Source organism: Talpa europaea, assembly GCF_964194135.1.
Source record: "Talpa europaea genome assembly, chromosome: 12".
Taxonomy (NCBI): Eukaryota; Metazoa; Chordata; class Mammalia; order Eulipotyphla; family Talpidae; genus Talpa; species Talpa europaea.
In genome coordinates, this window is record NC_140079.1 from 1,023,099 (window position 1) to 1,036,730 (window position 13,632).

At 64.7% G+C, this 13,632-nt stretch overlaps 1 protein-coding gene across 1 annotated transcript; it reads right to left on the reverse strand.

Moving 5' to 3' along the window:
* Positions 1 to 3,218: 3,218 nt before the first annotated feature.
* Positions 3,219 to 9,946, reverse strand: CWC15 (CWC15 spliceosome associated protein homolog; the record flags this gene model as incomplete). Its single annotated transcript, XM_084248799.1, has 6 exons — positions 3,219 to 3,505; positions 3,984 to 4,102; positions 7,527 to 7,640; positions 8,656 to 8,744; positions 9,268 to 9,380; positions 9,816 to 9,946. The coding sequence occupies 6 exons, from the start codon at positions 9,944 to 9,946 to the stop codon at positions 3,376 to 3,378; spliced, it is 696 nt and encodes a 231-aa protein (XP_084104925.1). The 3' UTR covers positions 3,219 to 3,375.
* Between the last annotated feature and the right edge of the window lie 3,686 nt (positions 9,947 to 13,632).

Below are 13,632 nucleotides of genomic sequence, written 5' to 3' on the forward strand. Positions count from 1 at the left end.
CCCGGTCTCCAGACATGAAACGGCCTCACGCCCACCGCCGGCGCGAGCGTGTGAAATCCTCCTGGCCCGGCCTTTGAAGCAGGAAGTGCTGAGTAAGAGTCCCGGGCGGGAAGGAAAGCCAAGCCTCCGGGGGAGAGGGGCCCAGCGCCCCGCCCCGCGATCGCCCACACCATCGCCCGCCTCGCGCGACAAGCGGTGGCGGGGTCCTCCGCGCGGGCAGTGGCCGGACCCAGCGGGAGTCGGGATTATTCTCCCGGGACACGAACCAGCAGGGCAGACGGGGGGAGCCCTGCAGGCGTGACGTGGAGGCGGGCGAGACTCCCCCGTGTGCAAGGCAGGCGGGCGGAGGCCCCGGGGCAGCCTTGGCCGGCAGGTCCCTCTTCCTCCAGGGAGGCCGTCGACCGACTCGACGGGGCCCACCACAGGCGTCAGCTACCGCTGTACCCTGAGTCCACAGAGCTGCTGGGAGGGCGGGCAGCTCGGCCCGGGGACGCGTGTGCCCACGCCCCGCGCCAGCGCTCGGCTGCGGAGGCCAAGCGGGGCCGGCGGGGCCTTCTCCTCGCCCGCTGCCTTCTTTTAAGCCCAAAATCACGTTCCCTCCCGGGAAAGACGGCTCAGCCAGCGTGACCCACAGGGGCGGTCTGGTGGCGCCCCCTGGTGGCGCCTCAGGACATCACACATTCCCGCCCTCGGCCAGCAGGTCCAGCAGCAGGTCCAGGCAGCAGGTCCAGGCAGCAGGTCCAGGCAGGCGCCCCGCTGGCAAGCGGCCGGGAGACCGGCCCAGCCCTCGCGCGGCTCCCAGAAACAACCAGACGCTGCCGGCCGGGAGTGGCGCTGAGCTCTGAGCGGCAAGTGCTCACGGGCACAGCCGGGATCTGCGGATCCCACCGGGAACACGGGCCCCCCGGGGAGCCCAGCCCCGCGGTTAGGAGGGAAAGGAGCGGGGCCCGCGGACGCTGGGGTTCTTCCGCGCCTGCTCCTTTTTCTCTGCTCCCCCAATTTTGATCCGACCAGACACTTCACAGAACCCACGTCTTTAAAAATGCCAACGAGGCAGGCCCAGTTCCCCGGGAGAGGGGCCGGACGGAGGGCAGGGCCTGAGCCCGAGTGACACACAGTCAGGGACGGCGAGGCTGTGGGCAGCAGCAGAGCGGGGGCAGAGGGCGCCTTCCGGGGGGGCAGACGGGTAATGACAGGGCCGCGCGCTTTCCAAGGCGCTCGTTAAACTCGGTTACGACTGTTACTAGTCCGCAGGGGGCCTTCCGGAAGGGACGCAGGCCCTCGGCCTGCTGAGTCAGGAAGCCGGGAGGGGGGACTCCATCACAGGCGCTGCCTCAGAGTCCAAAACAGCCAGGACGACGCAGAAAACGTTCTTTATTGGGGTGGCAGAGTCCCCCTCTTGTGACCGTGGCCCGCGCACCCGCTTTCGGCACCCGGGGGGGCTGGACAGGGCTCTCCCGCCCGGCCGCCCCGAGACAGGCCCGCAGCACGGGCAGCCGGGGCCGCCCAGGGGGCCGCGCACTGGCCGCGTGAGCCAGGCCTGAGGTCGGGGAGCAGCTCAAGCGCCATCAAGGAGCCCTCCCTGCACACGTGGCCGACACGTCCCCTCCAGCTCCCCATAAAACTGACGTCTCCCCGGGACCCGGGTCCTCCAGCTCGTCACAGAATCCGTCGCGCCTGTTTATTACTCCTCAGAAGCAGCGAGACGGCTGCTCGGGGCCAGCCTCCTCCAACCTGCCCGGCGACGCCCCTCGGCCTGGCCCCGGGGACACGCTGGCACGTCCCGGCTCAACCACAATCGGGAAAAGACACGAAGCCCCAGGGATAAATACGACAAGAGCGGCAAGATCCCACCTGAGAAAACCCGCGCGACCCCCCAGGCCGCGGTAAAGCCACGGGAGCAGACCGAGCCGCGATGGGGGACTGGGGGAGCGTGAGGAGAGTGTGGGCCCCCACCCCAGCTGCCACGGCCCCTCTCCACCAGCAGGGGGTGCCACCCCGGCTTCTGGGGAAGGCAGTACCGGCAGGCGAGCCGCACCCAGGCGGTGGGGACCCAGAGCCGCGCGCCCCAGATCCACCTGGCTCCCCGGTGGGCGGCTGGGGACCCTCCTCTGCCCGCATCGGCCTGCACACTTCCCCGCGGGGGACCCCTCGGGCTCCTGGGGGTGTGGGCGCAGCTCCCCCACCCTGGCCGGGGCACCCTGGCCGGGGCCTTCTCCCTGCTCCCCCTCAGGCTGGGTCCGGATCCCGCTCCCCCACAGGGAGGGCGGCCGAGAGGACTGGGAGGAAGCGGCGCCGGGGCCTCTGAGGGGCCCAAGGGTGGGGCCGGGCCGGGAGCGTGGGGGCGACTCCCCCCGAGCAGCACGAACCCCGCTCCTGCAGGGCGGGCGCCCGCTTAGAATGGGCGCGGAGGCCGCGCTGGAGGGGGGGCTCATGGTGGGTGGGGGGGCGGTGCCCTTGCGGGGAGGGTGGGGACGGGGACCTGTTCCTGACCCGGCTCGCATCCCCAGCCACGGTCCCGGGAAGGGCCCCCCAGCAGCTGTGTCAGCGATGCCCTCTGTTGCTGCTCCCCGGAACCGGGCTGCCAACCTCAGGCCCCCACCAGGGGCTGCCCTGCTCCCCATGGCCCCCCCTTTCCCTGAGCTAGGCAGCCCAGCACACCCCCCTCCCAGGGAGACCCCGCGGGGTGTAAAGGGTCCGCTGCCAAGTGGGCGACGCCTCCGGAGAGCCATAGTGAAGGGGACCCTCCCGCGGGCCGGCAGACGCGCAGGGGGGCTGCAGCTTCTTCCCTGCCCGCCTGGCTGAGGGGTGCCCGGGAGGGGGGAGGGGTCTGCCCCTGGTGCCCATACCCCTAATCCCAGCCCAGGTCCAGGAAGCCATTTCGCGCCTGGCTTTATTCCACGCACTGCGCACGTGGGCCCCGGCCTGCGCCCCAGGGCGCCGCACTCCCAGGAGCACAGGGGCGCCAGCCTCAGCCCGGTGGGCAGGACGCGCCCTTCGGGAGACCTGCCCCCAGGCCCAGGCCGGCCTTGGCGCGTCACCCAGTGTGGCCCTAGGCGAGGCCTCTCACGGCGAGCGGATTGTCCCAAGTCGGCGCCCCACCGAGGACAGAAGCCCACACCGGCCCGACACTCAGGCCCACACGCTGCCCCGGGGGCGTCCACGTCAGCAAACACGCAGGGCCGGGCGGGCCGGTCACTAGAGCTTTATTACGAGCAGACCCTCCCGGTGCGAGGGACACGCAGAGGGTGGACACGGGGACAGGCCGCCGGGGGCAGGCGAGGGGGGTGGGACGACGGGGGCGGGGGAGACGCGTCGCCCCGCGAATCGGGGAAGGGCTCCGACTCAGTCTCGCGTCAAGCACATAAAACTGCGCTATTTAATGTACTTCTCCATGAACTTCTTGTGGAACTCGGAGCGCAGCGTGTCGTTCACGAACCGCTTGTCCTTCTTCTGGTCGTCGACGCCCTTGGCGCAGTTCTTGAACACCACGTCGTCGTCCCACCTGCGGGAGAGGAGACAGCGCAGCCTGAGCGCGTGGCAGCCGCGGCTCCCACCCCCCCGCAGGCTCTCCGAGAGCACCGTGGGGGCTCGCAGGAGGCCGGGGCTTCGGGACGGGACACGTGGTCGCCCCGAGCCTTCCCCCTGGGAGCCGGCCGTGCCGTCAGCAGGTGTCATGAGGACGGCCACACGCCGGCTCCCTGGGTCCTCCCGCCCAGGCGGAGCGTGACGGGCGCTCCTGACGTGCGCCTCAAGCACCAGCTCGCAGGAGGCTGCGGCTCAGGCACTGCTCTGGCCCCGCGCTCGGCGCACTGTGGCTACGGTCAACAGCGCCTGCCAAGGCCTGCTTCTCTCCGCCTCCGCTATCACGCCAAGATCTGACAGAAAAGTCATCAGGGCGGGCGGGGCTGCAGCGGCTGCCCACAGCGCAGAGCCAGAGCCGGGGGCGCGCCCTGCCGCCCCGCGCCCGCACCGCGCAGTACCTTCTTTTGACCTTGAAGTTGGCCTGCGGCTGGGCTGGCCCGGTCAGATTCAGGAGCGGGTTTCCACTGAGGATATTTTCCATTCGAATCCTTTCTTCTTCAGCTTTTTGTTCTTGCTCCTGTCAACGGCAGGGAAGGTTCAAGCGCTCAGGACAGCTGCGCTCGGGCTCCTGAGACAGCGCCAGCTTGCTTATTTTTTAAAGATTTGTTTATTTATGCACCTAAGAGCTGGGGCGAAGGCCAGAGGCGTGGGGGGTGAGAGGATTCCCCAGAGACAGAGTGGGGAACAGAACAGGTGGATCCACTGAAACACACTGCTGAGGGGAGCAGCGGGGAGACAGGAGAGGTCTGCTGCGCCCTGTGGGCAGCTCCCTGGCTGGGGATTGGCCTTGGGCTGTGGGGCGACAGCCTGAGACGGACCCCAAGGCCACCAGGGAGGCCCCCGAGAGCGCCGGTGTAAGCGACTGGCAGGACTGTGTGAGGGTGGAATAAGCTCAAGGGCGGTGTGTTTTCTGTTTGTTTCTAAGACACACGGGGACACTCTCACTTGTAAATAATGAGGTGTCTTTTGCCCCACGTGTCATCACACATCACTAGTCTCTTCCGCAGCGAACGTCGCATGAGGTGCAAATTTAAAAGTTTTCTTTCTGGGATACATATAACATCGTTAACTTTAAGAGTTACCGATAAACAAATTCATGATTTAAGAACATGCTAACAGCAAAAAGACTCGTTTAGCAAAGCTATGACCCCGGCTTGTAAAGAGGGAGCACAGATCGCGGATTTAAAACGCTGAAGCTGCGGAGCGCAAACGTCGGAAACGTGCGTGGCCGTTCCCAAGAACTGCCTGCAAAGAAGGTAAACACCCACGTAGACATTCCATTCCCTGAACCCCGCTTCCAGGAAGTCACTGCGCCCCCCAGTTTGCCACTTTCTGTCTGTACGCCTTGTGCCCCCTCAGGTACACGCTGCCCTTCTTCACTGGTCTTCCCACAAGCCTCTTTAAATGCCATCCCCCTCAGAGCCAGAATGAAGAATATTAAACGTCTGAAAAATTCCTCAGCCGTCTCGTCGAGACCGACCCTGCTCTAGTGCACCAAAGGGACTCCCGCCTCCTGGGCCTGGGGATGGCAGGAACCGAGGGTTTCCAAGATCAAGGGAAAGAGACTTTCTGAAGGTCCAGTGGAAAGAGGCAGTGCCGGCCCCGCAAGGACGGCCAGATGGTGCAGATGGCGCAGGCTACCTGCGCCCCCACCTGCCCCGCCGGGACGGCGGGCGGCGTCTTCACAAGGGCCGACGAAGGAGTGAGGAGACGCGGCTTCCTGGGCAGCAAGGAAGCTCCTCCAGGTCACCGCTCAGACCCTGAGAGCACGAAGCCAGGGGCGGCCGTCACAGCGCAGGGCGCAGCGTCCCGGCAATGGCGCGGCCCTGAGACCGGGACCCGGGGGCGCGCGAGGCCACGGGCTGGTGTCTCTCTCTGGTCTGGTCCCTGCGCGCCTCCGGGGGGCTGCACACGCGGATTCCCCGTAAGGCCGGCCGTGGACACGCGCCCGAAGACACGGAGCTGCCGCTCACCCCCTGCCAGCCCATATGTGTCTGTGAAAGACCAGACACGCCCCACAGGACCCCGAGGACGCGTGTTGAGCGTCACCAGCCTCCAGCTCACCCAGCAGCATCGGGCGGCCCGAGCCGAGCGCCCAGAGCCGCCGGCAGCCGGGCGGGAAGCGGCTGCCCGGGTGTGCGCCAGGCGGCGTGCCCCCCCCCCCCATGTGCCCCAACCTGATGAGGATTTTAAACTATTTCCCTTTTCCCAGTCTGAGTCCCAGCGGCCTCGCAGCCTGCGCCAGACCTCACCTCTTCGCTGCAACTCCTGCCGCCCGCCGAGCCAGCCGCGCTCTCCCCCAGGCCCGGCCCCAGCCCGGCCCCTCCCGGCTCAGGGGCGCCTGGAGGTGAGAAGCGCTGAGCTGCTGTGTGCATCCGGCCCCAGCCGCACCCCGCGGCGCCCTCCTCGGACTCCGCGGCCGCCTCTGACGCGCAGGCGCCAGGCGCGCCCCAGCACACAGCGCGGATCACCCGGCGCGGCGCCACTGGCTGGGGAAAATGTCCAATGTGACCGGGAGACCGAGGGCGCAGTGGGAACAGCCCGAAAGCCCCGGGGCCGGGCGTCCAGGCGGGGCAGGAACAAAATCAAGTAAATTCTTAGTTCACTTGATTAAAAAAATTTCCCCAGAGCCATACCCTTCCAACGCCACAGGGGTCTCCCTGCCTGAGAGCCACCCGTCAGGAGCCACGAGGACCCTGCGCAGAATAAAGCGGGGCGCCACACAGAGTCTACACCCCACCACGCAGCGCGGCGCCGCCGCCCCCGGGGAAGGACTTCTCTTCAGTAAGGACCGTGGGGACGGCCCGGGCAGCCACACGCCACAGAGTCACGTTTACGCCACACACGGAAATTAACTGCCAAGGATTAAAGGCCTGAAACCACAAACTCCCGCAGCCAAACATCGGGGTAAGTGCCATCACCTCAGCCCTGGGGATGATTTTTTGGATTTGACACGAGCAAAAGCAGCCGAAGCAGAACGAGACGAGGGATTACAAGATCACCGGCAAAACGAAAGGGTGAGAAAACATTTCCAAACCCTCTCCCTGATACGGAGTTAACGCCTGCAAAACAAAGACCTTCCCCAGACACCACTGACCGATGAAAGAGTGAGCAGATGCCAACAGACACGTCCCCACGGACACGCCCGCCGCAGCCGCCGTGCTGTCACCACAGAGAAGGGACGGGGGAGCACGACCCCACAACAGCACGCGCGGGGAGGGCAGCCCTGTCCGAGCAGCTGCGGGAGGAGTCAGGCACCGCAGGGATTAGCCCCAGCAGCCCCATCTCTGGGTATTGACCTGGGGAAGACTAAGCCACCGCCTAAAAAGACACATGGGCTCCCACGTTCACTGCTGCGCTGACCACACAGCCAGGGAGGGCGCCCCCGCGGCACCACCGGCGGGTGCGTGGACACAGAACACGCGCCCACACAAGCCAACTCCCAGCCAGAAAAAGAGAGGAACCCTGGCGACCGGTGGGCCCCGCGGGCGTCACCCTGACGCCCAGTCAGGCAGCCGCACGTCATTCAGAGACAGACAAACGCCGCGTGATGGCGCTTTTTTGTGGACTCCAAAAAATTAAAGAAGAAAAAAAAAAAAAAAGCCAAGCCTGCAGATGCAGCAGACAGACGGGTGGAGGTGGAGTTGGGGGCGGCCGAAATGCACAGGGGGCTCAAAAGGATCCAACGTCCAGTTAGAGTCAGTCAGTCCCGGCCGGGGACGAGCTAGCTGGTGACTCTGCGCAGATCTGGAAGGTGCCAGCAGATGCTAAGCGGTCACATCACGAGGACAAATGTTTAACTTGGGGCTACATAGCAGCGGGTATCTCTCCTACCGTCAACACACGCCAACGCCAAACCATCACGTCGCGCACATTTCTAACACAGACGTCAACTTGCAGTAAAACTCCCCCCCTTCACATGAAGAGCCACAGTGCGTTACCTTCCTGGCCTGCTCCTCCGCCCTCTCCTTTTTGATCTTCTCCAGCTCCGCGAGGAGGGCCGCAGTGTCATCGTCATCACTCTCGTCCTCAAAATCCTCGTCCTCATCTTCCTCCTAACAGAGTGATGACGCGGGCGGTTGGAGAGAACAGGAAAGAAAAATGTCCTTAAGTGTGATTAAAACCAACAACCAACCAAAAAATAAACAATAAAACCCTTACCAAAAAAGCTCAAAGACACTCGCTAAAACGTGAGCCTAACGTCTCCGACGGCACCGACAGAGAGTATAACGAAACAGCTTTCAAATGCAAAGGTCACAGGGAATTCACAGACGTGCGTATTTCTAGAAGCAGGACACCCTGCGGGGCGCCGAGGCACATAACCCACAGGCACCAGGCACTGGCCAGTGAGTCTGAGCAGCTCAGACTGGCGTGATAGAAGTCAGGGCGGGCCAAGTGCCAGAAGTATCGCCAAACAAGCGGTTAAATCTTACTTAAAATTCAGTGTATTCTACTTAATGACTGAGCTAATTACTTAGGCCCACTGTTAACTCTAGGACTGCTGATTTACCTGCTTGAGGCTCCCCCCTAAAAGGCCACTCACTCTTTTCAGCTGTATGCAAAGGTCACTAAATCCCCACGTTCACACGCGTGCTCTCCCTAAAAGCCTCCCCTCACTCCCTCTCCAAGCACAGGGGCCACTGTCAAGCGCACTGCAATGGGGGAGGACTGGGATCCAGGGGGAGCGATCCCTGCCTTCCGCTCTTGGGGCGCTGACAGAGCACCCAACCCGAAGGCGCCTGTAGAGGAACACAACACGGCAGCCCGTCACCCGGGCTACCATGGGGACATGCCCCGGGGAAAGGACACCCTTCAACAGGTCACGTCCTTACTGGGGTTCCAGAGATGAGGTTTGTTAGTGAAGACTGATGAGTCACAAAACAGTACTGTTTGCTTTAAAATCAAACACAAAGTTCAGCAATGATGTCTAAAGTCTGTCTGAAAAAAATACAAACAGAAACGACTAAGCATAACACAGACCACTGCTTAAAGCCAAAAGAATACCAAGAAATTCCAAAAACACAACAAAGAAACGACTCTACGACCATGGCAAGAAGATACAAAACATACATCTGTCAGAGGGTCGTCCGCGTCGAGGTTTGCAGCGGGAATCTGGTCTAACCGAGGCTTCTTTGACACCGAAGAGGAGGTTGTATGTTCTGGGGAGAAAGAAACATCATTTACTCACTGAAACAAAGACAGTGTTTCTTACGCCACAGTGTGACTGTGGGCCCGCGGAACTCGGGTTACAAGCACATGACAGCAAGGACAAGAGAAGCTCCCCCGCAGATGGCCGCTGGAGCGAATCGAGTCCTGGTCTATACGGGAGCTGCAGGCTCTCCCAGGGAAATCAGGGACTAGTCCTTGCACGCTGGGAATATAGAAAATTATGACAACTGACGCTCCCTGATGCCTTCCAGCAGCGAGGGACAACAGGAGGGCCTCACAGATGCCATGTGGCCTCCAGAAGTAATGGAAACAATGTGTGTCCCCAGATCACTCTGTCCCTTCTAACCCGCAAGCATAAACAGAACAGGTTCAACCATCACCCCTAATCACATAAGGGCGGGTGACAGGACCCAACATTGAAAACAAACAAGCAATCTGGTCTAATGACCACGTGACAGAAAAGCTACGAGCAACATAATTTTATCAGACAGATGTGTGAGGTGGCGCTGGTACCCCGAGTTGGCCGATCTCTGTTCTTCTCTCGTGCGGCGGCTCGCTCTCTCTCCTCCAGCTCCCTCCTGAAGTCACGGTTGCGAACCTCTTCAGGGGCATCCTGAGTGGTTTGTCTAAAACAGAAATAGCCAGGGCAGAGATGTAACCAAAAGAGCACGTGGTGGCACAACAGGAGACAATTCCCAAGAAGCAAGTGTCCACCCTCCAGCCCCCAAGGGCTGGAGCCTGATCTAACAACAAGCCTACACGGAGTCAGGTTATTTTCCCCCCATCCATCTGCAGGTTGACTCAAAGTGTCTCTACCTTTGGTTCGCAGGCGACTCAGGCCTGCTCACAGCTGCCTAACCTCCCGTGAAGGCCCCGCCCGCAAAGGACACCCTGGCGAGCAGCAAGGGGTTCCGCTTGAGCTCAGGGCTGGTGCGCGCTGGCCGCCTCCGCCCCGGAGACCAGGGAACTCGAGGGACAGCCCCCGGCGAGCCCCCCTCGCCGCCCCGGTATGCAGGCTGCGCCGAGCTCGGCGGCCACGACGAGACGGAAGCCCCCATTACCGGTATTTTATCTTCGTGTGGGAAGGCAGGTCGCGGCTGGAGTACTGCTTGGAGAGCTGGCTCAGGTCCCCTTCGCCTTTCCCGCGGCCCCCTCTCGCGGGCTCGAAGGTCGGCCTCGCCGCGGTCGTCATCCTCAGGCCTGAGGAGAGGCGGCCCCGCGTCAGAGCAGCAGGCGCCGCCGCCTCCCTCCCTGCGAGCCCCCCTCCGGGCTCGCCCACTCACCTCAGCGACGCGGCCGGGGTCCTGGGGCGGGGGCGGCGCCCGGCTCTGGGGCCTCGCACGGGCCGCGGGCGGCTGCGCTTCGGGGGGCAGGGGTGACTGTGGGGGAGACGTGGCCAGTCAGGGCCGGGCCGCTCGCGGCGCCGCCGGGCGGGTCTCAGGGACCCCCGAGGCCCTCGCCCCGCCGGGCCCCCCCGAGCGTGTCCGGCCCGAGCCGCACGGCGGCGCGGGGGCGGGACCCCCAAGGCGGCCGAGGCCCCGCCGCGGCGGCGCGAGCACCCCCCGGACCCCCGGCGGCGCGGGGCGGCTCGGGACTGCGCCGGCCCAGGCCCCGCGGCGAGGACGGGCCCTCCCGGGGGGCGCGCGGCCCGGCGCCACAGCCCGTCCGCGCTGGGCCGGCCGCGGGGCCGCCGCCTCTCCCGGGCAGCGCCGCCGGCCCCGCCTCCCCGCCCCGGCCCGCCCCGGCCCGCCCCGGCCCGCCCCGGCCCGCCCCGGCAGGGAAGGGCGCGCGGTACCGGGCCGCTCCGCTGGCCGAAGTCCGACGCGGCAGCCGCCGAGCTCACACGGACGCCATGGCGGCCCCGCTCCCGGCAGCCTCCGCGCCGGCCCGCCCGGACCCGGAAGCGAACCGCGCGCCGTGTGGCCCCGGGCGGCGGCCAATGGGCGGCGGGCGCTCCGGAAGTGGGCGGGGCGACGGCCGGGCGGGCCCGGAACTGCCCGGGAGGGTGGCGGCCAACGGGCGGCGGGCGCGCCGGAAGTGGGCGGGGTGCGCCGGAAGTGGGCGGGGTGCGCCGGAAGTGGGCGGGGTGCGCCGGAAGTGGGCGGGGCGGCGGGGCGGGCCCGGGCGGCCCAGGGGGCGGGCGTTTGAAATCCGGCCTCCGCGGCGACCCCGCGTCGCTTCCCCGCGCGCCCGAGGCGGCGCCGCCCGGCTCCGCTCCCCGCGCCCGCCCGCCGCGCGCCCGGCTGCTCCCGCTCGGGCTCCGGCTGCGGCTGCGGCTGCGGCTGCGGCTCCGGCTCGGCCGGCGGGCGCGCGGGGGCGCGGGGGCGGGCGGCGGCCGAAGACGGAGCCGGCGCCGGGCGGCCGCGCACGAAGGTACCTCCCGCGGCCCGGGTGCATGTCGCCGGCGCGGGGCCCGGAGCCGCCCGGGCGCGGGCCCGGCGGGGCGCGGGGGCGTGTCCAGCCGCCGGCCAAAGCCCCGCGGGGCTCCTCGGGGGGGCCGGACCCCTAGAATGCAGCGGGGAGCAGCTCCCCAGACAGCGCCCCGCGCCCCCCCCCGCCGCGGTCCGCTCCGCGGGGCGCCGGAGGGGCCTGGCCCCCCTGCTGAGGCCCCGCAGGGGAGAGGAGCCCCCTTCTCCCTGCTCGGGGGCGCCCCACACTCCTCAGGCCGCCCCTGCACACGCCCGGCCCCGCCTCAGCCCCGCACCTGCCCGGGCCCCCAGGCGCCTCCCCCGGGAAGCCCTCCTGGCCGGCCGCTAACCCCCCGCGCCCCCCTGTGTGTTTTCTCGGCCCCCGACGTCGCCCGCGCGCTCTGCCCGTCTGAGGCGGCGAGGGCCGGGCCTGCGGGAGCAGCTCCAGCCGCAGCCCCGGCCCTCCCGGCCGCCGGCCCGGCCTCAGCGCCCCACTCTGGCCCTCAGTGCCCTCGTGCATGAAATGGGGGCGATTCTAGGGTCCACCTCCTCCTGCTCTAACGCTAAAGCAGATGATGCTTGTGAAGTGCTTAGGACTGCGTAACAGTGCTTGCTAAATAAATGTCGGGTGTTATGATTAATACTCTCTTTATTGTTGTCTATCTTCCTGTACTAGAACGTAAGTTCCAGGAAAGCAGGAACCTTGTCTCTTGCTCACTGGCGTGCCCCCTGCATGTAGAACAGTGCCCGGCACGCCGTGGTGCTGAGTAAGTACTTGCTGGGTGAATGAGCGGCGGGTGCCCTGGGACGCGGAGGAGCGGGCGCCGCGGGCGAGGATAACCCCGGTTTCTAATGTCCCGCCTGGTTTCTGGCCCGTGTGAATGACCCTGGCTAACGAAATGCTAACCACCCCCACGCCCGCCAGTCCGGGTCCCCAGCCTTGCCAAACCGGGTCGGGTGTGCCAGTAACCACGGGTGACGCAGGGCAGCAGCCACTCCCCACGTGCCGAGCTTTCCCCTCAATGACCTGAAGAGAGTCACAAGAAAAAGACATAAGAAGTCTCTCGAGTGATTTTAAAGTATTAGTAAGAAAACGAAACAATGGGTTGACGGTGTTAGAAAATAAACCGAAAAGTAACTTCACTGAGAATTTAACAGCCACACTTACCAGGGAACTTTGCAGTAAAAGTCCTATTTGCCTTCCCGGGAATTCTCGTGTTAAATGAAACATTCCCACAAAATCCTCACTGGGTTCTTAGCTCTGCCCTCCGGTCCTCTTACAGTCCCCAGAGTGTGCCCCTGGGCCGCAGCGTCATCTGCGTTCTGGTCCTTCTTCAGCTCGCCCTGCCCCCCCCACCCCTTCCTTCCATCCCCTCTCCCTAGAGTGGATGCTCTTGTGATTTCTGGGGAAGACAAACTCATAAACAAGCCCCCCACACACCCCCACAGGTCTAGCCCGCCGCCTCGGACCAAGCCCAGACCCTCCCCTTCCCTGCCGGAGGGATGGGCTAGCACAGACCCCTTCCCTGTGCCCTGCCCCGCAGCCCTGCCCACCTGGCATCTGCTAGCCGCCTCCCGGGGGTGCCCTTCCAGGTCACCCCTTCAGGGCTTTCTTGCAGCTTCTGCTTGGACCGTGGTGCCCCTTCACCTTAAAAGGCCCTTCGCTTTGACATGGCAAGACAGTCCCTTAGGTCAGCGTGAAAAGGATGTTGTATGTAAAACCTGTGAGCGTAAAACCGGCTGTTCTCATGGCAGGGCCTGCGGTGGGAATCCCAGCTTCACAGCTCACACAAACACGTCCAATGGAGCTGAACTCCCAAAGGGGACAGAAACCATAAAAGCCTAAGAAGACTTAAGAGACTCTTTATACAGCCTAGTATTTGTAAAGACCTTCTGATCAAGATTAAACACCCAAGAGCTATCAGAGAAATCGTTAAAAAAAATAATCTGTATAAAAATTTAATTTTATGGCAGAAGATACTAAAAGTCAAAAGATAAATGCTAGATGAGCAGGTAAGTTCTGTGATGTCGTCAACGTGGAGTCACTGCTACTGATAACCATACGCGTGTCCGATCACGCACAACCCAGTTTTTAAAAATGTAAACGGGCCATCCCGGGAAAGCAATTCCGAACAGGCGATAAGGCACACGAGCCCCCCCCCCCCCGCCCCCGGTAGAGAAACGAGCGCAAACCCACCGCGGGGTGGCACGTGGGCAGGCTGGCAGCACCTTACGGAAGCAGACACTTGGGCGGGACTGGGAGGAAAGGGCCGTGCCCTGGTGTGAACCCCCGTGCTCACAGGCAGGTGAGGCTCCCCGCTCCTGGCTGGCACCCCCTCTTGCTCCTGCCTCTCCTGGCTGCTGCCTTCCCGGAGGCCTTGACCTCACCCCGCTCTGGCCCTGGCCCTGCTGTGCCCGCAGCCCAGCGCGCCCGCCTGTCTGATTCCAGTCTTGGTTCCGAGGGAGGAAG